Source organism: Pocillopora damicornis, chromosome 9 (genome assembly GCF_964200805.1).
Source record: "Pocillopora damicornis chromosome 9, jaPocDami1.2, whole genome shotgun sequence".
In the NCBI taxonomy this organism is placed as follows: Eukaryota; Metazoa; Cnidaria; class Anthozoa; order Scleractinia; family Pocilloporidae; genus Pocillopora; species Pocillopora damicornis.
In genome coordinates this window covers 8,863,009-8,887,529 of record NC_142678.1, presented here as the reverse complement: position 1 = coordinate 8,887,529, position 24,521 = coordinate 8,863,009, and the positions used below count along the sequence as shown (strand labels likewise).

The window sequence follows — 24,521 nt, the reverse complement described above, 5'->3', positions numbered from 1 at the left end:
ACCACGACTAACTGCTTCAAATTGAATTAGAATATTCAGTGTACGAGTGAAAAGTTTCCAATTAAACGTGCAGTTCTCATGAATTCTCATCCGGTACCAGAACTCGTAACCGATTTTGATCTTCACCATTGCAGTTTAAGTTTCAACACCTGTATCGCGTAAAAGTACGAGTTTTTATTGTTTTTACTTAAGGCAAAGATGATTTATTATCTCCATGTAGTTCTAGTGACCAGTCGCTCTCGAATAGAACTCGTTGTGTGGGGTAATGAAACTGTAAGTATGTTGGCCAAGTCTTTCGTGACGTATTCTTGCGCTTTTGCTCCTGGTGACACCAATCAGTAATAAGGAGAGCGAAAAAGGTTATATGCTAATACGTATGATAGAAGTAATCGTATAGTATTGTTTGTGGCACAAACGAAAGTGCTTTCGCTAACTTGCAGATGATTTTATGAAATGAAGAGTAGGGAAAGCGGAAATCTATTGGAAAGACATCAAGTCACTCTTGAACAAAGAAATTAGCATCCATTCTAAAATTTTCCAGATTTTGCTTTTCACTTGTTTCCCGCGTAATGTTAGGCTCGAATCCTGCCTCTACCCTCTCCTTCCCTCCTCCTTAAGTGAACATCTACTTCAAATTTTGCTGCGCCAAAAGGCACTGGTTTCCAGTCGTTGCAATTGAGTTCTGACACAGACATAGATCATGTGCGAAAAAGAAATATGGGCCAGATCCAACTTCGATCCCAGAACAAGACTAACTCTAAGAAAACGAACGCTAGATATGATGGATGTTTTTATTTGTTTCCTCTTAGAATATTAGAACAAACAATAAGTTTGTTAAGCCTATCACCCCAGGAGAATATAGTACACCTGCAACACCACCCCCCACCCCCAACACAAACTTTATTAAAAGACGCACGATCAATTGGACCAGAACGTAACGTGACGATCGTAGTCTAACTAGTAACCAAACAGAGATCGCCCTACTACACTGGTGGTCCTGAGCACCTTACGCTGTGAGCACCTTACGCTGTGACCACCAAGGGCAACATGGAGGATTCCACTTAGTATTCAGCAAATTTACAAGAGTTACCTAAAGCATCAAATTAAAAAAGACGTTCATATCTGTGTTTTGTTTTCGTTTCTTTCCTTGCAGACTGAAAAAAAAACGGGAACGGGTGTTTTTGCATACGAAAGAACTAACCTTGAATTACAAGAATATTAAAATAGAAGAATATTAAAATAGTCCAATAAACGAGGGACAAATATACCACATACAAAAAAAACTGGCCGTTTTCACTTTCGGACACAACTAGCTGCGTATGCATCGGTCACGTCATATAAGCATTTCACGCTTCACACTTAAAGTATTCCTTTAAAGGAGACAGAAGATGCCGTATTACAGGAACACTCCAAGACTTCCCTAACAGCCGCTGTCTCTGTGAGCGCCCCATGTTACTGACGTCGGTGTAATGCGATGGTAAACCAAACAACCTAAAGCCAAGATGGAAAGCAAAGAAGTTCTATTTTTAAAGCGCAATTAGTAGCGGAGGACGCAATGTCATCCTGATCAGCGTGTTAGACTCTGAGTCCAGAAATTTCCAGTTGTGAGTATTGTGCGCTTTACCCACATAGTGGCTTTCTCATCCATGAGTATGTGATCCCATCCATTAGGCGTACAAATACGCATGTCATATTATGAACACTGGAAGGAATTCGCGCCGAATGGGTCAATTGGCTCGGGTGTAGCTTAGGTAACGAGAAACCAATTGGGTTTAGCCGAAGGGAATAGTAAATAGTGTAAAGTAGTTTCCTGGGTAAGGATAGTCTGATGAAGGCTGGAAAACTTTCGACACTAAAGCACACGTGGAATAACAACAAACTGCTATATTTGCCATGGCAACGACCTCCAATTGTTTCTTTTAAATCTTCTTAGAGTCTTGGTCGCTCAAAATTACTCGCGAATGAGGCACCAACCGGGAATCGATGGATTTCCACTCACTCATTTCTAGTAAAACGAGTTTTCTTTTTCAATTTTCAACAAGAAAAGCTAACTAGACCACGGTTGCGAAAGTTTCCCCGGTGAATCAAAGATTATCACAAGCACAGTTGACTAAGAAATCAAACAATAGAAGGTGTGGTTGACATAGGAAATTTCTCGCCTATCCAAGTTTCCTAATCCGTCGTTTCTTCAAAGCAAGACTAGCCTCTAACTGGGTACAAGGTACATAGAAATGAACTGATTTGAATATGATTATACCTTGTGTAGCAGCTGAGCCTAAACTCCTGTTCGCGTGCATTTTTGGACCAGACAAAGTAAATCATGAGGCCAATCGAGATATTTTGGTTTACAGAGGAAGTTATTACCACTTGTGCTATATATATCTATATATATATATCCGCCGTAATTCTCAAGGTCAACCAGTCATAACCATTGAGAAAAGCAATCGAAAAAACTGCATGATTTCAATTTTGACCCGCGCTTTCGCGTTGTCCCGTACTTGGGGCGGTTTGTTTTTCTTTGTTTGAATAATCATTGGCTGATTGTAATATTTACCTTTGTTCTGAATGGCCAAAAATGTAGCTTTACTTTTAGATTTAGGACATCAAGACAACTCGATTCACCATATTCTCTTAACAACACTCAATCACAGTGCACTGCATGCTGTGTGCCAACGAGTGAAAAATTGCCGTTTGAAGGAAATCACTCTTTGGTTGAGCACTCTATTTCGCAGGGGTAAAAGGAACAAAAAATGTTTCATTTCTGTCTCGTGGCCGTAATGATTACCTCTCCATCTCCGTGATCCAAAGTACATCTTCCTTCCGCTGTCCATCTGCTCCTGTATACTGAACTGGAAACAGACCTTTCTTGGTTTGAAGCATAGAGTTGGCATTGGTAGTCAGAGTTTGTACTTTAGTGAACTAAAAAATTACAAGATTAAAAAAACTGCTTTTAAGCAGCTGGATCGCTCACCAAGAAGTAAATTGAGTAGAAATTATACTATCTGTCGTACTAAGTAATACTACATTATCTATTAACTTTGGTTTCTTTCTCTCTTACTGCTCTCTCTTAATTTTTTGAATTTTCTTTAAATAAAAACTGACTTTAATTGGACAGGGACTAACTCGAAAATCTCACAGTTCCTCTCGCCTCGAAGCTCGAATATTGATTACTTGTTCATTATAAAACGATTTTTTTTCGTTTCATTTTGATACCATTTTGCTGAACAAAAAAGATTTGTTGTTGTTGAAACACGCATAATTTACAACTATTTTTTGGTAGTTGTTGCCTTACCTTGGCCTGCCTTCCACAGTTTGGTTCTAGACAATCCTGCAAGCAAAGCTTATCACCGGGTAAAGGCACTGTTGGCCTGTGAAATCAAAGTCACAAACGTATGCACTAAACATAGGACCTCAGCTTCATGCCTATTCACTAACTATCTTGCTGACTTGAACATAAATGAATAAGTTTTTCATAACAGTGGTTCACTGATACACTAGATGAATCTAAGAGCCCTCGCACTGAGCAAGTTCTCTCCATAATCACTGTGTTTATTTGAGGATGTTTGTCTTTCCCAGAAGCGGAATTAGATTCGTGTTCCATCCTCAGAATCATTTACGGCTTTACGGCATGAACATGTGTTGGAAAAGAAGCTAATAATGTCGAAACAAATGTTTTATGTCCAATACAAACTTGCGACAAATTTCAAACAGTTCCGTTACACTCAGCTCAAGTTTTCTTTCGCTTCAATTGCTATATAGAACACTATATTAATACTGAAGACATGAAAAAGTACAGTACGTAAGAGCTACAGTACAAATGAATCACCTGTTCATTCCGGGCAGATTTCCCCAGAAATAACGAGCTCTGTGAGCAGGAGAGATCTCTTTGGCGTCCACTACCACTGGATTACACTGCCATAAAGAAACAAAATTCTGTTTGACAACTGCATTTAATCTGAACTCCAGTCAAACTAAGATAGTCTGAGTAGCTCACCAGCACTGATTGGTTACTGCACATTGTACTGTAGGACCGAACGACTCGAAACACGATTGACCAAGGGTGAATCCAAGATTAACTCCTTAAATATAACTCTTGATTCTGAAGTAATAATCCCGCCTTAGAAAAAGGATAACTCGGCTTAGAAAAGCTTCCACAATTAAACTCAGATCACTAAAGGGAATCAACATGTTAAATAGTAGTATGTCACAAACCTGGCCTTTTTACAGAGACGGAAAGAGAAAATTTGAAACCTATGATTTGAGGGACAAAATATTATGTGTGTATAGTTAAACAATTTAAACAGTTCCCACCTCTAGAAATCTTGAAATAATCTTCTTGTCATCTGCTCTCATGCCAACGACATTTTCAAAAAGCCAAAAGAAAGGTCTCTCCATATCTGACTTAGGTCTTACGAATTGAAGGAGCCGAAAAAAGTCAAAGAACAGACGGCCAGTTCCCTCTAGATGAGAAAAAGAAGAAATAGAATACACTTAACTTGCAAGCAGGATGGTGACATTATTTCAACACGGGAAAATAAACGAACAAAAAACCCTAACCCTTAACACCCAAACATTAGTTTATTAGTTGCATATTCTCCATATTGTTCTCTATAAATTTCCTAAGGTGTTGAAACGTAGAATTTGTTCAACAATCAGGAGCTTCATTAGTAACTGATAATTTATCTTATTCTTGTGACCGTAACATGTGATTCAGGGGTGACATTTTAGGAAAAATAGATGCCAGTCACTCTTACAGGTCAAACGGTTAAATACCCTAAGAAGTAATAATTGCTGTGTAAGACCTGCAATTCACTGGTATCTGAAATTTCCAATAAACGCGTATCGGAAACGTTATTTGCGATTTGTCAAGCTAGCCTTTAGGTAGAAAGAAATTTTACGAATGACACAAGGATAATATGCTGCAGTAAACCTTACAAAAGAACCAGTAACTCCCTTAACCTACCACAAATTCCTCGTCTCACTGGGTTTGCGATGGAAAGATCATTACATGGACTTCCTCCAAACACAAAGTCAAATGGTCCAAGTTCTTCAATCTTAAAACATTACACATGGAAATCAAATGAGCAACATCTAGCAGAGTCTGACGGAATCAGTCAGGTAGGAAACAAAAACAAAACCAAAGAACCGTGAAACAAAGAACACACAAAAGAAAAATGGACAAAAAAATAGAAAGACGCAAAGTCCAATAACAACTACAAGAAAATGCGCACACCTCATCTCTGGAGATTTGCGTGATGTCACCAACATGCTGGATCTTATCTCCATGCTGCACCTTGGCCACCTAGAAAGCGCGAAAATACAAGTGACTAAACTTGATACTTAAAAAAATTTATTCTTCTTTCCCCTGTTTACAGTTATGCTGATTATATGAAATATTTTGAACCACTTCGTGTCAGTATCGCAAAAATTTCGAATCTGGATTCAGGGCTGAACATTAATAAAACAGAACCAAATAGAAAGGTAATTTCAGAGAAGAAGACTCGTGAGAGCATTTTAGCACATTGATCATCGACTGTCACAGAAATTTCCACCGCGTTGTTTGTGAGGTTTTCTCTTCATGTACCCCTTCTCTGCCGTGAAAACATGAGCAAACATTAAGCAAAATAGCTGGTTATGTAGAGTTCGTTTTTACCAACCTGTATGGCTTGTTCATCGATTTCAGATGCGTAGTACACTTCGATTTCAACACCAAGTTCTTTCAAGGCTTGGAAACCTGTAAGGGCGAATAAAATCAATACATTGATGCTCTCAACACTTTGATCTTCTGACGTGATTAATACGCAACTTCTCCATACGATGACAATGAGAAGAGAGAAACTTATCAGCTCAAGGTTGTTATCTTGATATGATACCAAATTCTCTTAACTAAAATACAAGGAATTGTATAAAAGCTGAAAAGGGAAAGTTATAATTCATATCTCGTGAGTTTAAAGGTTAAGGACAAGTGGTTTGTTGAAGGTGTGTCAGACTCTCATTTGAAAAATCAGAAAGACCGTGATTCTTCAGTTCGTCGTCTTTGTAGAGGGACAATGGGCGGAAAAAGACAAAACGCTTTGTAAAACTATAAGTATTCGCAGTATTGAACACACACTGTACATGAGTAAAAGAAAAAACCGGTTTAAATTAGACAGGATAAACTTCCAACACATAAGAGAAATTTTTGAGAGAATCGCTCATGATCCAAGTCATCACCATGTCGCGGGTGCAAGTCAGCATGTCGCAATGGGAATGTTATATCTGACAGGTTGAGAGGGGAGCTGGAAGTGAGATTTCCAGCCAATCACAGGGCATAGCGGGCAAAAAATGATGCAATCCATTGTTCATATTTAGTTACGTGGAATACTAACCAGAAGCTATTCCATCAAACAGCGACAAGACTCGAATTGGTCTGCGCTCTTCCGGGGGAACTGCTGGGAAAATATATGGCTGTTTCTGCAAAAAGAGGAAGAATATTATTCACAAATAATGGGTCAATAGTTAAACCTAACTCACACAGCAGTCATTAATGCGCTGATCAATTCAAAGTTTCAACATCCCCCCCCAGGTATTTAAACTTTTTGAAGAATGGTTCGTTCAAATCCTCCCCAATCCCTGGCCTTAAATTGTGTTCAAATGCCCTTGCCAAATGTCAGATTTGATGGTCAGTAATTTCGTTAAAGGCAAAATCAGCCTCCGTGATTTCTACCCATTGACCCACATTGACTACGCGAAACGTTGAAGCTTGAAATCGATCGACGCATAAACATGGGTGAACAAAGAAAAGGTGATTCTTTCCATCCTCCTAACTGACTTTTTAGAAAAAGCAATGCCTCATAACTCGTTGCGACCTGCAGGTGCTAAAATAAAAACTACTTAGATCGAGGTCTCGCTTTTTTCAGTTCCGAATTTCTTAACACCATTTGCAAGATCTAATCAGCCTTTGCGCCTCCCTGCGCGGTGTTTGGTCAAGTATAATACACGTTACTTTCATCAAGGTAACAATCATTATTGATCGCTCAGGAGGGTGGGGTGGAGGGTTTTGCTTATGTCACGATAAGATTTCCTTGACCCACCCCCCCCCCCCCCATGAGGTTCTGTAACATTTTTAAGATCCCCATCTCATTAGAAGTTCATTCGCAGTCACTTTTTTGTAGTCTCCCCTTTATACACTGATGGCCACGACTGATCCCCTCACGAGTCCTAATAAAAACCACGCAATCCCCCCCCCCCCCCGAATTCCGGGCAATAAATAACACGACTCGTTCTTATTCATAAAATACTTAACACCACTCCAGTGAACTTCACAAAGTAAATCTTTTAGTAGACCTACGAAAGGTTTCTTACAAAATCGTGCTCTTTGTCGTTCATAAAGAACTCTTGCAGTTTAGCAGACCAGTTGTGTCGGGGCCTGATAAGTCCTTGACACCCTCCTGAACACATGTAACACACCCAATTGTCAGCTGCGGCAATCTACACAAGAAGAAAGAAGACAGTTTTTAAAATCTAAGTGAGATTGGACTGTGATTAGAATTAACTCACAAAACTATGAACATCTTAAATGTCTGGAATTATCAAGACATGCAAGCAAACCACAACACCATAAATTAATTTTCGTAACTGCGTGTAGTTGGGTGTTTCTGCAACTGACCGTTTTTTTTTCTCGACAGAGTAACAAACCATATTTCTTGTAATCGTTTCACGTTGTCCTTCAGTAACGTGTTGATGATTTTATGGACGAGTCAACTGAGGACTTGAAATACAGTATTTCTTTTTTATTCTAAGCTTTCGCCGTTCTATGGCATTGTCAGGGAATATAAAGAAAACATTCAACTCAACAGATGTCCATATTTATAATGGTTATAGGACTGAGCGGAGTCCAATTCGGTCTGCCATCCTACGAGTGATTAAAAAAAAAAATCGGACGACTGCTGAGGGGGAGACCGATTTGTTAATCACGAGCGTGATTACAGACAGAATTGGACGAAACGAAGTTCTGTTACCAATTCATCAACACTGTGTCAAATTTGAGAAAGAAACTAGACATCGGCCATACGTTTTCACAAAAAAACAGCAACAGTGAACTCGGCGAAATGTGTGACAAAAACGCGCGCACATGACGCACACTGCTCAAATCGGGCTTGTGACGACCAATCACGTTCGAGAATTTTGTTATAGTTTTGGTTAATAATAGTACCGCAGGGTCTTCCTCACGCTCTGACCGTCAAATCTGATATACCAGCTCTGACCACCGACAAAATCAGCAACATTCATCTGTTTTGCTAACTCTCTCGCCTTAGGTCAAATCATGACGATAGTAACTGCACGGCTACATTCTCTCTGATTGACAATCCACTCTGTTAAGGTCGTTTCCAATGCGGGAAATTTTACGATTCCCGTACGCTGACCTTTTGGTTGTTTTGCCACAGCATCTTTTTTTTTTCGCCAGTTTCGGATCATGGAATCGTCTATTTTAGTCCCTCGAGCATGCTGCTCGATTACATATTACATAGTAATGGATGAAATTGAACTGGACCAATGGAACCTTGGGCCATTTTTGGACCATTTTTTGGACCATTTCTTCAGACATTTTTTGAACCATTTCTGGACAATTTATTTTTACTATTTGTTATCGCCGCAGTACTTATACTCAGGGCTTGCTTACAAGCTATACGAAAAGTGCTTATACATAAAAGAGAGTATATTAGTCGTAATGCATGTGGTAATTTTTTGACGCATAGAAAGCAAAAAGCAAGTGAACAAAAGGTAGATTGTCATGTAATATTGTCACATAAACCAGTGCCTTAGTATTACTCATAGCAAAAGTAGTTGTTTACTGATAAAATGAACAGATTTCTCATGGGTAATCGTCCGCAAATTACAGTGCTTAAATTCACTCACCTCTTTGACTGCACTTCTACCACATAACATCCCTATACAGAGACTACAGTATGACCTGAAAAAGTCAATTGAGTAAATTTATAATCAAGTGATCTAATCATACAAGTGAGGGTAGCCTTTCAGGACGGTGGTGAGTTGTTTGTTAGTCAAGTGACCGAAGTCTAGTTTGTGAAAAAACTAATTTTACAAATACAAACGGGGGTAAGTTTCTAGGGAAACTGTGGTGCTGTTTCCGTGGGAGACTGAGTACAACAGGGTAATTTAGTATTATCAACTGAGTTGATAACGTAAATCGGCCACCGTAAAGAGTTTTGAGCTGACGTTTCGAGCATTAGCCCCTTACCAGAGCGAGTGGCTACCGCTCGAGACGTCAGCTTTGAAACTCTTTACGATGGCCTATTTACGTTATCAACTCAGTTGCTAATACTAAATTATTATAATTTACTAATAAATATATCGGTTTAATGAGGCTGGAAAGTTATGAGTCCTGAAAAAGAGTCTTCAAGTTACACCTGTATTCAATTCAATTTAAGATGTATTTTGATTTAGTCCTTGCTTGTGTAAATCATCCCTTCAACCCACATTAACTGTGTCCTTCATCCACACACAGGCAAGGGGCAATACATAATGAGGAGCCTGCGGGGGCTAAGTGATTCCCTTCCTCCCTGTTACAACGTAACTTGTTCTCATTATTCAAGAAATGTCTCAAGAATACTGCCCACGATTTGTACAAACGTTTACCTGAAGCAGCCAGTGTTATCACACATGAAAACTTCCTTGCCATCTCCACAGATTGTGCAATACATCTGACATCAAAGTGCAAGGTTAATGAGCAAAGTAATGTTAACTAATAATTCAGTTCTTTTAAAGGTAATGTGCTATGTACATTGTTGGGAAAGTGAATTATTGACAAGCAGTTGAAAAAGGTAGTTCAACTGACGGTAGAAAAATTCTGGAAAAGTAATTTTTTGACTGTTAACCCTTCATCTTGCCCTCTGTAGCTCCACAAGATGGTTAACACTCAAAAAACTGCTTTGTAGCCTGTAATCAACTACACTGACATGTTTCACAAGATATGACAATAACTTTTAACCACAGAAAATGTCATGAACTACATCTGAGAATAATTAAGCAGGTCAGCAGAAAAGTCTGATATTTTCCAATTAAATGCATCCAACCTTTAAAGTTATTTTTAGAGTTTAGAAGGGTGACAACTAGGTAATCATAAAATAAAGAATAAATTAAGCCATCAGTACACACTTTACTTACCTGAGAACCATCTTCATCATATAGATAAACATTTTCCAAGAAAGAAGTCTAAAAGACATAATTAGGATTCATTTTAAAATCACCACAAGTCCTCAACACATGATATACATGAAATTACACACTTAAATATTAAAGTAGGTTATAATTATCATTTAAAAAGTTTGTGGTACCTTACATTCTTTACACAGACCTCCCTCAAACAATGGATGTTCAGTGAAAACTCTATCATCACCACATGCAAGACAGATACCTACACAACAGCAACACAAAGAAAATACCATTTCGTAACTTAAAAAAAGGTGATGAAAAGTGTCTAGCTTAAAATGGATCACTACCAAACTTACTGAATGACTTATTACTGAATGATTGACTGACTGAGAGTATGATGACTGACTGATTAACAATGACTGATTGACTGCAGAGCTGTGAACCAACTGACTGACTGACTGTATGACTGACTGACTGTATGACTGATTGACTGACTGACTGACTGACTGACTGACTGCAGGTTATTTAGTGTTAACAACTGGGTTGAAAACGTAAATTAGCCACCGTAAAGGGTAAAAAAGCTGACGTTTCGAGCGTTAGCCCTTCGTCAGAGCCCTTCGTCAATTGCTCTGACGAAGGGCTAACGCTCAAAACGTCAGCTTTTTTACCCTTTACGGTGGCTAATTTACGTTTTCAACCCAGTTGTTAACACTAAATAACCTGCTATACTCTCCCACCAACGCAGCACCAGTTTCTTTAGAAACTTACCCCTTTATTCATTTGACTGACTGACTGACTGACTGACTGACTAACTGACTGACTAACTGACTGACTGAATGATTGACTGACTGACTAACTGACTGACTGATTGACTAACTGACTGACTGATTGACTAACTGACTGACTGAATGATTGACTGACTGACTAACTGACTGACTGATTGACTAACTGACTGACTGAATGATTGACTGACTGACTAACTGACTGACTGAATGATTGACTGACTGACTAACTGACTGACTGAATGATTGACTGACTGACTACCTAACTGACTGGATAATTTAGTGTTATCAACTGAGTTGATAACATAAATTGGCCACATTAAAGAGTTTAAAGGCTGATGTTTCAAGCATTAGCCCTTCATCAGAGCAATTGCCTTGACAAAGGGCTAACAGCACTCAAAACATCAGCCTTTAAACTCTTTAAGGTGGCCAATTTATGTTATCAACTCAGTTGATAACCCTAAATTATCCTGTTATATTCTCCCATCGACACAGCACCATGGTTTCTTTAGAAACTTACCACCACTAACTAACTAACTGACAAACTGACTGACTGACTGACTGACTGACTGACCAACTGACTGACTGACTGACCAACAGAAGCCATGATAGGCTGACTGCAGACTGACTTACTGACTGACCAAAAGAATGACTGACTAATTGACTGACTGATTGTCTGATGGTCTGATAACTAACTGATTAACTTACTGACTGACTGCCTAACAAACCAACAGAAGACATGTTATGGGCTGTTGACTGACTGACTAACCAACAACAAGTTGTGGGCTGATTACCAAACTGACCAGCTGGTTGACAAATTACTTCGAATTGACTGCCTGACTAGCTCACTGTGACTGATATCTGATAGATTATCCACCACCATCATCACTGAATAAATCCTTGACTTGCTGACCCACTGTTGACAATTTGTTTTTCCCAATTGTTGTCAACATCTTTTATTACTGAACAAACCTTAGCAAAGAAAATTAGTTTCATATTAGGCAACACTCTAACCTGAAATTTTCTTTTTTCCATCTGCTACTGCATCAAACAGAGCTAAAAAATTTATACATACATTATATTTATTTTATCATCTATTATGATAAATTTTAATAATCCAGAATTCATAAAATACAATTTTCATGATGTTGCTTTCTAGCACTTACATCTTTTTCTATCATGGTGAATGCATGTAACAAGGACCATGGTCGATCAGATTCAATCAGTGAAAAAATAAAGGTTGTTTATGTAATATCATGGTCTCAAATTAAAACGATTCAATTATTCCTGACATGTGCAAGCTGTATTTAAACCTGAGCAACACTCTCAATGTTAAGAAAAAGTAAAGCTCTAAAAAAAGAGATAATTTAAAGTTTATTGCATGTCTGTGAAGAGCCAGTTAGCCTGCAAAAAAATCACAATTACTTTTGCTGGTGTATTTACAATACACTTGGATGAAGCCACTTGGTCAACACCACCTGCAAAAAAGACTATTATTCACATGATTGACTGAGTCATTTGGGGAAAGGATAATTTTTACCTTTGATATTTTCTGCCAGGTTTGGTTCATTGATTGGTTTACCAAAGCGTGCCTTTTGATCAGCAGTCATTTCCTCTGACGTCAGATCCATTTCATTTAGTGGTACTGGAGTGTCTACCATATCCTCTAGGGGTTGAGAAATACTACTTTCAGTGACAGATACAATTCTGTTCAATAAATTTTCAAACATGAATTGTCACACCATTTTAATCCTTGATTTCTCTAATTGTAACATCATTTACCTACTATTAACTAATCTAACTAGTACAACAGAAGCATGCAAAATACCCAGCAACACTGTTTACTGAATTATGACTAGGAAACAATTTGCTCTAGAAGAAAATCAAGCAATCATTCCCTCTTCATCTCAAGCATTTATACAAATCCAAACTTTACGACAATCACCTGGTTTAAGAATATACTAAAGGTTAATTTTCTGTCATAGAATTTGTGCATACAACAGAACTTTTTAGTTGAAAGGTTACATGCCATTGACTGAGAATCAGTGCTCCATAGAATGCACTTAAAAAGGTTTGAAGTGTAAAAGGCTAACTACTGATTTCATGATCTCAAAGAATGGCCAATGCTCTAAAAGAATGAGATTGATACAGCAAAGTTAAAAAACATGTCTTAGACATAATGAGTAGAATGCAAACTCACTATAGTTAAATACAGGACATGATGAATGTGTTTAGACTGTTAAGAGGAACAATGAATGATTTGTTGCCTATGGCATCCAGATTTCAAATCCAGCTTCTCCAGTGTGCCTAAATGATTTAGCAACCTTACTTCCAAAAACCAAGACTACTCAATACTTTCCATTGTTAATAACTGTGATTAGGTCATGTCTGACCATGTAAACACAGTCATGAGTAGTTCTGATTTACCTTCACTTGGTGCAAACCCTTCAGGGCCACTTGGCTCAAACCCATTTAATGCCCACTGCACCATTATTTCAATTTTCTTTTTTTCACTAAGTTGTTCATCCTCTCTCTCCATCTCAGCGTTTGGTTCAGCCTTCTTTCCTGGTCTAGAGCTGCCTCCTCTCTTCCCTTTCTTTGACTTTTCTTGTTTGCTGCTCTTAGAGAACACTTTACCACATCTTTTTGCTGCTATCTAGTGAAAAAAAAATGTTACATACCATAATGATTTGATTCAGCACCCTTGTTCCAATAAGACCCCCTTTCTATCAAGAGCCTCCCTCAAATTTCATGTTTGTTTTAATCTCCATCTTAGTCTCTCAACTATACTATGTTCATGTGAGAGCACATTTCCTTCAAACAAATAATCTTGTTTCAAATTGTGTGGTGATTGCTTGGCTGGTCAACCCTAGCCAAGAAGGATCAAGGGACAACAAATATGTTTTCCAGTCTTCTGGATTTTTTCAAAATAATAAACATTAAAGTTTTGTTTTGCATAGTCTGCTCTTTCTAAAAAAAGAAATAAGTTCCCCATCCCTAATAAGCATCCTGTCTTAAATAAGCTCCCTCTCTTGAGGAACCAAAAGTAAATAAGTGCCCCAGGGGCTAAAGTGAATCATTACCATGGGCAAGTTGAGTGAAGATTGCTAAGAGCTTCATTTATTTATATTTATTCTATACCAAGGATTTTCCCAAAAACCAAAAAAGGTTTTTTCAAAAGGTCCTGTTCTGCAAAGAGATTTCATACAATGACTATACAGTTTTTTTGGGGGGGGGGTGAGTTCTTGGGAAAAAGAATTGAACAACTGAATTAATGACTGACAGACTAACTGACTCATATAAAAAAAAAACAAATACAGATAGACAGACAGACAGACAGACAGATAGACATATCAACAGACAGCCTGACTGACTAACATTTGGACTGACACCCTTCTCACTTATTGACTGACTGATATAAGAACAAACTACCCCTAAAATACAGGTAGACAGTCTGACTGACTGGTATCAGACAGACCAACATATAGACAAGCAGTCCACTGACTGACTAACATCTGGACAGTTGGTCCAGTGACTCACTGATATCTGGATAGTCAGTCCAGTGACTCACTAACTGAAATACAGACAGACAGTCCTGATCACTGACTTACTGACTGATATATCAGCAGAAAGACTGACTGACTGACTGACATATGTACCAACAGTCCACCGACTTACTGACTGATATATGAACCAACAGTCCACTGACTTAATCCTTAACTGACATATAAACAGACTGACTGACTGATATATGGACAGATAAAGCCATACCTATGAAAATGAAAAGCATCAATAATAAATAATAGCAGGTACCTCTAAGCTGGTAACGATGGCTGTCTTATAAAGACCTCTCATCCTTGATAGGTGAAAACTCTCTTTGAACTCGTAAAGTGGCCGTAAACATACAACAGGAAGCTACAAAATAAATAAAAAAGTCTGGCCTGTTATTGTAATAAATATACATCTTTGGTTACTTGCATTTTAAGACTTTACAATGAGATGATAAAGAAACCAACTTAAGTATTTCTCTTTCCAACTGAATGTGCAAAATTAATAAAGAGCTAGAACCCACATGATCAGTCAATTTGTTTGGGCTCTTTGTAAGTTCACTGACTAATAGTGCATTCTTGGCACCATTTTCCCTAACCTTAATATCCCAAATCTCTTATTATAATACCAAGAGAACATAAAGCAGGGTGTAAGATCTGTCTCCAAACAAACTAAACAAGATGGGGCTCAACCAGTAAATAAATGATGGTAATGAAAAAATGTGTGTATTTGGTTTTGCTGCATGTCTGTTAACACTCTTTAACTGGGATTGGAAACATAACAGCTCTTCCTACTCTAAACCAACAGATCAACAACTACTTAGCAGTTTGAGCTTCCTTGCAATGTTAACCCATCACTCTTATTGGCTGATGTCATCACTTTGGTATTAGCTTTGGAGCTGACACTAAATAAACTATAACAAACCATTGATATTTTGTTATCTCCAAACCACTTGATCCAATAAGAACCTTCTACAGCTGGGGACTTTTGTGCTTCAATATTGGAAATAACTCGCCCAGGCCACCAGTCAAATCCTTTCAATCTGCCCCAGATCAACTGCCCAATGAGATATTTGACTGGTTCTACCTGCGAGATATCAAATACTTTGTAACCTAGTAAATCTCAGACCTTAAATAAAACTTGTATGGAGAAATTTTAGGCAAATAGTCAGGAAACAATTGCTTTTTTCCTACAAGCAGTCACTCTCAACAAAAGAAATATAAGAGCTATTATTTTAACATATTAACTCTAATGAGTGACCAAAACAGAATTTCTCCTTACATTATAAACATTATAAATACAATAACAAGCAGATAAGTGATGATCATAAAGAAAAATATCAATTAGGAGATTATCAGTTGATCCAATACCAAATTCTCCAAACATACATGATAAGAATTGTATCACTGATAGTAAGGAGAATTATTAAATAAATAAGACCTTAAGAGTGAAGAGATTAAAAAGGACCACAGATAGTTCAAAAGTTTTGTCTGATAATTTTCCTACTAAATTTGTCTCAGTGTCCACGTAAATTCCTGGTTCTTTTAACATTCAACAAAGCATTAACTTCATTATGCAAACCTACAAGACTATTTGAAGATCATTTTAGATCAATGTCAGTATCTGAGCAGCTGTGCACTTGCCCCTCCCCTTAATAAACAGCAGTCAACTGATAACAAGTTAGGGTTAATTTTGAGCTAGGGGAGGGGTAGGTGTGCAGTTACTCAGATACGGACATTGATTCACATCAGTTATTTACCTCTTCATGATTGGCTGTCTCCTTATCACTGGAAGTTGGTGTGTGACCCTTTTTTAGTTGAAGAGGAGTGACAGGTATCATGAGATCACTTTTCAGGCGAAACTTTTTCTTACTTCTGTAATCTGAGGCTGAAAAGTTCAGCTTTCTCTTGGCTCGTATCTTTTTTGTCATGGTACCTTGTTTGACTGTGTCTGAGTTGCTGGGGGTTGACTGTAAAGGCACAAAAGATTTGTGAAAAAGTGACAGGAAAGAAATCCTTCAACTGCCCTGTGTAATAAGTCCATTGTAAAGTGGATTGGAGGAAATTTGAATATCTTCAAAGCTCTTAGCTCATATCTTTGAGAGCTTAAAAGATCATCTATGGCCATATCTAGTGATCATGATGTGCGAGTGTTCTCAAAAAACCATTACAAATGGAGGAAATAACACTGTGACTGTCTGGAACACATCCAGCAAGGAATTTTCTTTTTATCATTTAAAGTAATGTAATGGAGGAGTTCTGTTCATGACCAGCATAAAAATCAGCCACAGCCAAGCTGGTGATGTGTGAGTGTTCTTAATTAAAAAGCCATTACAAATGGTGGAAATAAAACTGTGACTCTTGAAGGAACTTACACAAATTTGAATTTTAAAATTTTTGGTAATTTTCATGCTTTTGATGTATATTTGATGTAATCTTTCTATGAGTTCAGGCATTCCAAAAAATTGTTCCAATTTGCTGTTTATGTAAATTTCATCTTTGAGTACAATTGAGTACATATATGAATTATCTAGAAAAGCCACAACAAACACATCACTCCTTTAAATACTTTCATCTTTTGGAATTTTAATTTACTTCTTACAGATAAATGAGGATATTTCTTGGGGCAAGATTTCATATTTGATTACACAATCAGCTGAATTTCCCATTCCAAATTCATTTACCAAACAAAGTTCTCTGAGCATGCAAAAAAGGGAAGAGATATGAACAGCTCCAAATTCTCCAAAGGGGATGCATAACAATTAAATAATTTTCTAATGGCAAGAAAAGAAAGTTGATAAGGGAGATTGCTTCTGAAAACCACCTCACCAATGTGGATACCATGGGTAATATTAATCATTAACATTGTTCCTGTCATTGCTAATGACATTATCCTTGTAACAAACAGGTCACTAATACTTTCATTATCATTATCATTAAAATGTTGGTTTTGCTGTTTCTGTGTTGTCACTGTCAGTAACACTGTCTCTGTTGTAGTCACTGTCAGTGTCAGTGTGTCTGTCACTGTCATTGTGTCTGTCACTGTCAGTGTCATTGCATCTGTGATTGTCAGTGTCATTGTGTCTGTCACTGTCAGTATCATTGTGTCTGTCACTGTCAATGTATCTGTCACTGTCAATGTCATTGCCTCTGTTGTAGTCACTGTCGGTGTCATGGTCTCTCTTATTGTCCCTGTGAGTGTCACTATTGCTGTCTTTGTCACTTTCATTGTCGCCATCACTTTCACAGTCTCTGTTATTGTTATCCTGATTACCTTTGTCATTTATGTCATCACAAATTTGGGTAAGTTTCACATAATTTTATCTCATGTTTATTCTTGTGAGATTTGATGTATTTAGTGAATCAAAATGGACCAGACTGAAGAGTGAAAAATATCTTTAAGAAATGTGAAGTACAACTTTGATATGCCATACCTTGAAGTAATGAATTAAACTTATGTTTTCATCATATGCACTGTACTTCTCTTCTACTTGAAGTTTGTTTATAAGGATTGTTCATCAATAATTTTAAGTCAACATACATGTATTTTTGGTATGTGCTCTCAGCTTCTCTCTGTTGTTTCTCTGTCTTAAAGTAATCATTGTAATTGTGATCATTCCTCTCCTTGTCTTCATTCACCATTCTCCCTCTTACTGTCACTGTAAATGTCACTGTCACTGTCATTGTTATTGTTACTGCCTCTGCTGTTTCTCTGGTCATTGTTATTGTAATTTTCATTGTCAATATCATTATATCACTATGTATGTGGTAAATTTTTTCACCGATCAACAACTTAAATTTGGTTAATTAGTTATTGAATATTTCGCGTTCTCTCTTGCTACACAGGAGACTTGACAAAAGTTATCTTTGAATAACGGAAAACATGTCCAATCCAAAAAACTGGTAGGTCTGCGGTTCTTCCTCATATCAAATGAACTCTGCTCCTTTGTACAGTCAAAAACTGATTTGAAGTTCACAGTCAGCTTGCTATCGTAGACGAATCGAGGTTCTCAACAGTAAGCCAGAACCACGAAACCTTCAAATTTCAGTGCGAGTTACAAGAAAATTACCTTTCATGCACTTTCCAAGTTGTCCAATTCACTCGTACACCTCCCATTTGATTGATGAAATCTCGCAATTTCGAACCTAATTATTTATGTTTGTTTGTATTCGAAATATTATGCTTTTTCATTCGTGTCGAGCAAATTTACTCAACCCTGCATATGCTCATGACATAAAGTGAACATTTCAAAATCACTTCTACAGTACTTGGACACTGAACAGTGTGGTTTCGATATTGTCAGACTACAATAGCTATCATTTACATAATTGTGGAAAGATGCCAAAAATAGCTTTCTGTCGCATGCCTAAGGAGTCAATCTCCATATTCACCAAGACTGATTGTGCTACTCATTCACTTCTTACATAGTATTTCATGGTACGGAGATTACATCTTTGCTTTGTTTTGTACAAATAAGCTTCAAAATAATCTTCTCCAAAATGTACGCGCGTGTAACTGATCAAATTGGTAACGATATTCGCGATCTACTTAGACTCCACTTTCCACAATTTGTTTCAGCTCCTTCGACCCAGAACAGTCACTTCTAACGACCATTTTTGACTTTGGCTAGGAAATGACATGAGTAGCGATTGACATAAATCTTTCGTTAAGATTACCCAATTAAATAACGCTATAAAAACAAACCGTCATTGTCGTGTTATCTCTGCAAGAAACAGCTGATACCAACAAGCCTTATCGCTTATTTGCATAAACTCGAGCATGCTTTGTCTTTGAATAGTGTCCACAGCTAGTGACAAATAAACGTGACAAAGTTTATTGATCTAACCACACAACTGAAACAAAGACTGCTCCACCGGAATAATCAAACTGAAGGCACTTACCGCCATGCTGTGGGCAGCAATCTGATCTGATCACTGAATGTAAGTGAGCACCGATCGTGCCTAAATCCCTGCTGGCAAAAAGGACAACCAAGAAGCACAGGTAACCCAAGTTGTAGATATGCAAATGCTAAGTTGCGCAATATGACACCTCTTACTTCCGCTCACTTATTACCAACCTTCAAGCGCGTCAAAACATCATAAGTAGCGTCAGATAACTTATTCTCGCAAATTCGAGCATCATGTTTTTGAGTGTCGCCCCTTGAACCGTGACATTATACCGAAAATTATGCTCAAAATTTTTCATGATGCTTAATTCCATTATTCATGATGATAGCCGTTAAGATGTCTCAAACTACACCCCCTTATTCCTACTACTATCAAGTGAAACTTGCTAAGAATAACTGGAAATAATTATTAAAGAACAAGCGAGAAAAACAAGGTCACTCTTGACATTTATCAGGCTGCAGAATTTATCTCTTGTTAGACGGCAACATCGAGGGAAATTCTAGGAGGTTTAGTCATTATGTCAGCATTACGTTCGATGCTCTGACTGTAGCATTCGAAGTTTCAACATCCCCCCCTGAGCAACCCCTGGGTATTTGAACTTTTGAAGATTGGCTTGTCCAAATTCCTGACCCTACCCCCCATCAGGTCAAAAATTGTGTTTAGATGCACCGCTCAGATTTTTCGTAAAACGAAAATCCAGTGGCCGTGATTTTCTACACATTGACAAAGCCTTACTGACCTTTCCCTTTTCTTCGCAGTCATTCGCTTTTGAAAGGGAATTGTTTACCCTTAATCACCCCCATGTTATAGTTACCAGTGGGGGGGAGGATGTTGAAGCTTTGAAGTGATCGGCGCATCATGCCCAAAATTATGTTGGTCTAATTTATCCGACCACGGTAATGAAAGGAACTAGTCGATCGTGGAAACTTTGCGCAATTATCCAAGTCGTTGACATAATATTACAGTACTTTAAACGATGAAAAAAAATTCCTTGCAGGATGTGTTTCCAACGGCAACAGTAACTGATACAAAAATTCACTGGTTCAAAATAATCGAATTATCCCGCTTCCATATGGTTCAAACCGAGATGAACCTTGGAATACTTCTCTATAACAACTGTATAGGCATGTGACGCCTAATGGAGTGCCAGTATCTACAAATATGATTTTCGAGAGAAAAAGAAGAGCATAAGAACATTTCTGTCTTTTCAACTCCAAATGTATAATAGAGAAAGAGATGTAACCGTAAATTTGCCAAAATTGTAGCCGTCAGCCGTAAAAGCCATCACTGATCCATTTAAACGCTCTTTTGACGAAAACAATTACTGACTGCTTAGGAACACTATATTTTTTTTATATCTTATTGGACGTTTGGTGGGTAGTAACGCTGGGTGCTTTTACGAGCTGTCCCGTATTTTGACAAGCTTAAAGATTTTTTGACCATTCTTTATTGAGATGTAAAAGCGAACCAGATAAAGAGCCGTAGCAAGCGTACACTACTGGTTAAACAAGCTTTTTTTTTAACAGTGCAAAATAAGCAACTGTTGGAAAATGGCGTATTAACTGTATTGAGGGAAGAATTTCTTATATGCCGATTGGCTGAGATATAGGGCATTTTTCATTGATTTTGGTAATTGCCCCGTGCAATAACCAAATTTAGAAACATTAAACGAAACCGTGAGCAAAACGAAACAAAACAAGCGAAACCAACGAAACGACCAGAACAAAACGATCGAAGCGAAAAAAAAGCTACCGACCAAAAAAAAACGACCGAAAATAATATACAAAACAGTCAATAACTATAAAATGAATGCCCAGGGGTGTCATATTTGTCTCGTTTCGATAGTGGTCTTCTCCTGATCTACCTCACGGGGCAATTCAACTATCGTATCTCTCAACAGCCATCGGCTTGGCGTAAGGCGTCGAGGAAACCTTAATTTAAAAAACTGAAATAAAAATAAAATAACAAAAAAAATCATGGGCATAGACGTTTCCAATGAATTATACTTACCGCCATACTGTGGGTAGTAATCTGATCTGATCACTGATTATAACTGAGCACCGATCGTGATAAATCCCTGCCGGCAAAAAGGATAACCTACAAGCACAGGTCACCCAAGTTGTATATATGCAAATACTAAGTTGCGCATTATGACACCTCTAACTTCCGTTCACCTATTACTGACCTTTAAGCGCGTCAAAACGTCATAAGTAGCGTCAGATAACTTATGCTTGCAAATTCGAGCATCATGTTTTGAGTGTAAAAGAAGAGCATAAGAACATTTCTGTCTTTTCAACTTCAAATGTCTAATAGAGAAAGAGATGTAACCGTAAATTTGCCAAAATTGTAGCCGTCAGCCGTAAAAGCCATCACTGATCCATTTAAACGCTCTTTTGACGAAAACAATTACTGACTGCTTAAAAGCACTATATTTTTATATCTTATTAGACGTTTGGTATGTAGTAACGCTGAGGGCTTTTACGAGCTGTCCCGTATTTTGACAAGCCTAAAGATTTTATCCGCATTCTTTATTTAAATGTAAAAGCGAACCAGATAAAGAGGCGTAGCAGGCGCACCCTACTGGTTAAACAAGCTTTTTTTTTAACAGTGCAAAATAAGCAATTATTTGAAAATGGCGTATTAACTGTATAGAGGGAACAATTATTTATATGCCGATTGACTGAGATATAGGGCATTTTTCATTGATTTCGGTAATTGCCCCGTACAATAACCAAAATTTAGAAATATTAAACGAAACCGTGAGCAAAACGAAACAAAACAAGCGAAACCAACGAAACGACCAGAACGAAACGATCGAAACGAAACAAACCTACCGACCAAACAAAACGACCGAAACGACCAACAATAATATACAAAACAGTCAATAACTATAAAATGAATGCCCAGGGGTGTCATATTTGTCTCGTTCGATAGTGGTCTCCTCCTGATCTACCTCACAGGACAATTCAATTATCGTATCTCTCGACAGCCATCGGCTTGGCGTAAGGCGTGGAGGAAACCTTAGTTTAAAAAACTGAATTAAAAATAACACATTAAAAAAATCACGGGTATAGAAGTTTCCAATGAATTATACTTACCGCCATACTGTGGGCAGCAATCTGATCTGATCACTGATTATAAGTGAGCACCGATCGTGCCTAAATATCTGCTGACAAAAAGGATAACCTAGAAGCACAGGTAACCCAAGTTGTATATATGCAAATGCTAAGTTGCGCGATATGACACCTCTAACTTCCGCTCACTTATTACTGACCATTAAGCGCGTCAAAACGTCATAAATAGCGTCAGATAACTTATGCTCGCAAATTCGAGCATCATGTTTTGAGTGTAAAAGAAGAGCATAAGAACATTTCTGTCTTTTCAACTCCAAATGTATAATAGAGAAAAAGATTAAACCATAAAAAACAGCCAATAATTATAAAATGAATGCCCAGGGGTGTCATATTTGTCTCGTTTCGATAGTGGTCTTCTCCTGATCTACCTCACGGGGCAATTCAATTATCGTATCTCTCGATAGCCATCGGCTTGGCGTAAGGCGTCGAGGAAACCTTAATTTAAAAAACTGAAATAAAAATAAAATAATAATAAAAAAAATCATGGGCATAGACGTTTCCAATGAATTATACTTACCGCCATACTGTGGGTAGTAATCTGATCTGATCACTGATTATAACTGAGCACCGATCGTGAAAAAGGCAAAAAGGACAACCAAGAAGCACAGGTAACCCAAGTTGTAGATATGCAAATGCTAGGTTCCGCATTATGACACCTCTTACTTCCGTTCACCTATTACTGACCTTTAAGCGCATCAAAACGTCATAAGTAGCGTCAGATAACTTATGCTCGCAAATTCGAGCATCGTGCTTTTGAGTGTCACTCCTTGAACCATGGCATTATAGCGAAAATTATCCTCAAAATTTTTTACAATGCCAATTCAATTATATATGATAATAGCCGTTAAGATGCCCCAACTTACCCCCCCCCCCCTATTCCTACTACTATCAGGTGAAACTTGCTAAGAATAACTGGAAATAATTATTAAAGAACAAGCGAGAAAAACAAGGTCACTCTTGACATTTATCAGGCTGCAGAATTTATCTCTTGTTAGACGGCAACATCGAGGGAAATTCTAGGAGGTTTAGTCATTATGTCAGCATTACGTTCGATGCTCTGACTGTAGCATTCGAAGTTTCAACATCCCCCCCTGAGCAACCCCCGGGTATTTGAACTTTTGAAGATTGGCTTGTCCAAATTCCTGACCCTACCCCCCATCAGGTCAAAAATTGTGTTTGGATGCACCGCTCAGATTTTTCATAAAACGAAAATCCAGTGGCCGTAACTTTCTACACATTGAAAAAGCCTTACTGACCTTTTCCCTTTTCTTCGCAGTCATTCGCTTGTGAAAGTGAATTGTTTACCTTCAAAAATCCCCATGTTAAAAAGATATAACACTTGTATTCCGTTGGAAAGATTTGACACTTATGGTTCAAATTCTCCATTCCAGCCAGCCAAGGTCTAAATCCCCCCCCCTCCGGTATGGACGACGATCAAATGCCCGTGGGTCACCAGTGTGGGAGGGGATGTTGAAGCTTCGAAATGATCGGCACATCATGTCCAAAATTATGTTGGTTTAATTTTTCCGACCATGGTAATGAACGGAACTAATCGATCGTGGAAACGTTGCGCAATTATCCAAGTCGTTGACATAATATTACAGTATATTAAACGATGAAAAAAAATTCCTTGCAGGATGTGTTTCCAACGGCGACAGGAACTGATACAAAATTTCACTGGTTAAAAATAATCGAATTATCCCGCTTCAATATGGTTCAAACCGAGATGAAACCCTTGGAATACTTCTCTATAACAACTGTATAGGCATGTGACGCCTAATGGAGTGCCAGTATCTACAAATATGATTTTTGAGAGAAAAAGAAGAGCATAAGAACATTTCTGTCTTTTCAACTCCAAATGTATAATAGAGAAAGAGATGTAACCGTAAATTTGCCAAAATTGTAGCCGTCAGCCGTAAAAGCCATCATTCATCCATTTAAACGCTCTTTTGACGAAAACAGTTATTGACTGCTTAGAAACATTAAACTTTTTT

The 24,521-nt window shown here is 37.8% G+C and overlaps 1 protein-coding gene across 6 annotated transcripts; it reads right to left on the bottom strand.

Moving 5' to 3' along the window:
• Positions 1 to 777: 777 nt before the first annotated feature.
• Positions 778 to 23,083, bottom strand: LOC113680843 (DNA (cytosine-5)-methyltransferase 3A). 6 transcript variants are annotated; one of them, XM_089181987.1, is made up of 22 exons: positions 22,492 to 22,594; positions 21,404 to 21,490; positions 16,246 to 16,455; positions 15,411 to 15,572; positions 14,751 to 14,852; positions 13,365 to 13,593; positions 12,478 to 12,603; positions 11,952 to 11,993; positions 10,338 to 10,417; positions 10,168 to 10,215; positions 9,640 to 9,704; positions 8,899 to 8,953; positions 7,345 to 7,470; positions 6,369 to 6,453; positions 5,658 to 5,734; positions 5,234 to 5,302; positions 4,964 to 5,054; positions 4,312 to 4,460; positions 3,827 to 3,912; positions 3,293 to 3,368; positions 2,786 to 2,919; positions 778 to 1,491 (listed from the first exon to the last, which is right to left on the bottom strand). In XM_089181987.1, the coding sequence occupies exons 2-22, from the start codon at positions 21,407 to 21,409 to the stop codon at positions 1,347 to 1,349; spliced, it is 2,163 nt and encodes a 720-aa protein (XP_089038113.1). In that variant the 5' UTR covers positions 21,410 to 21,490; positions 22,492 to 22,594; the 3' UTR covers positions 778 to 1,346. The 6 variants fall into 6 exon arrangements, with proteins under 6 accessions (XP_089038113.1, XP_089038115.1, XP_089038114.1 ...); XM_089181989.1 differs by having other exon boundaries at positions 21,404 to 21,470; positions 22,492 to 22,555; XM_089181988.1 differs by lacking the exon at positions 21,404 to 21,490 and having other exon boundaries at positions 22,492 to 23,083.
• Positions 23,084 to 24,521: the final 1,438 nt, after the last annotated feature.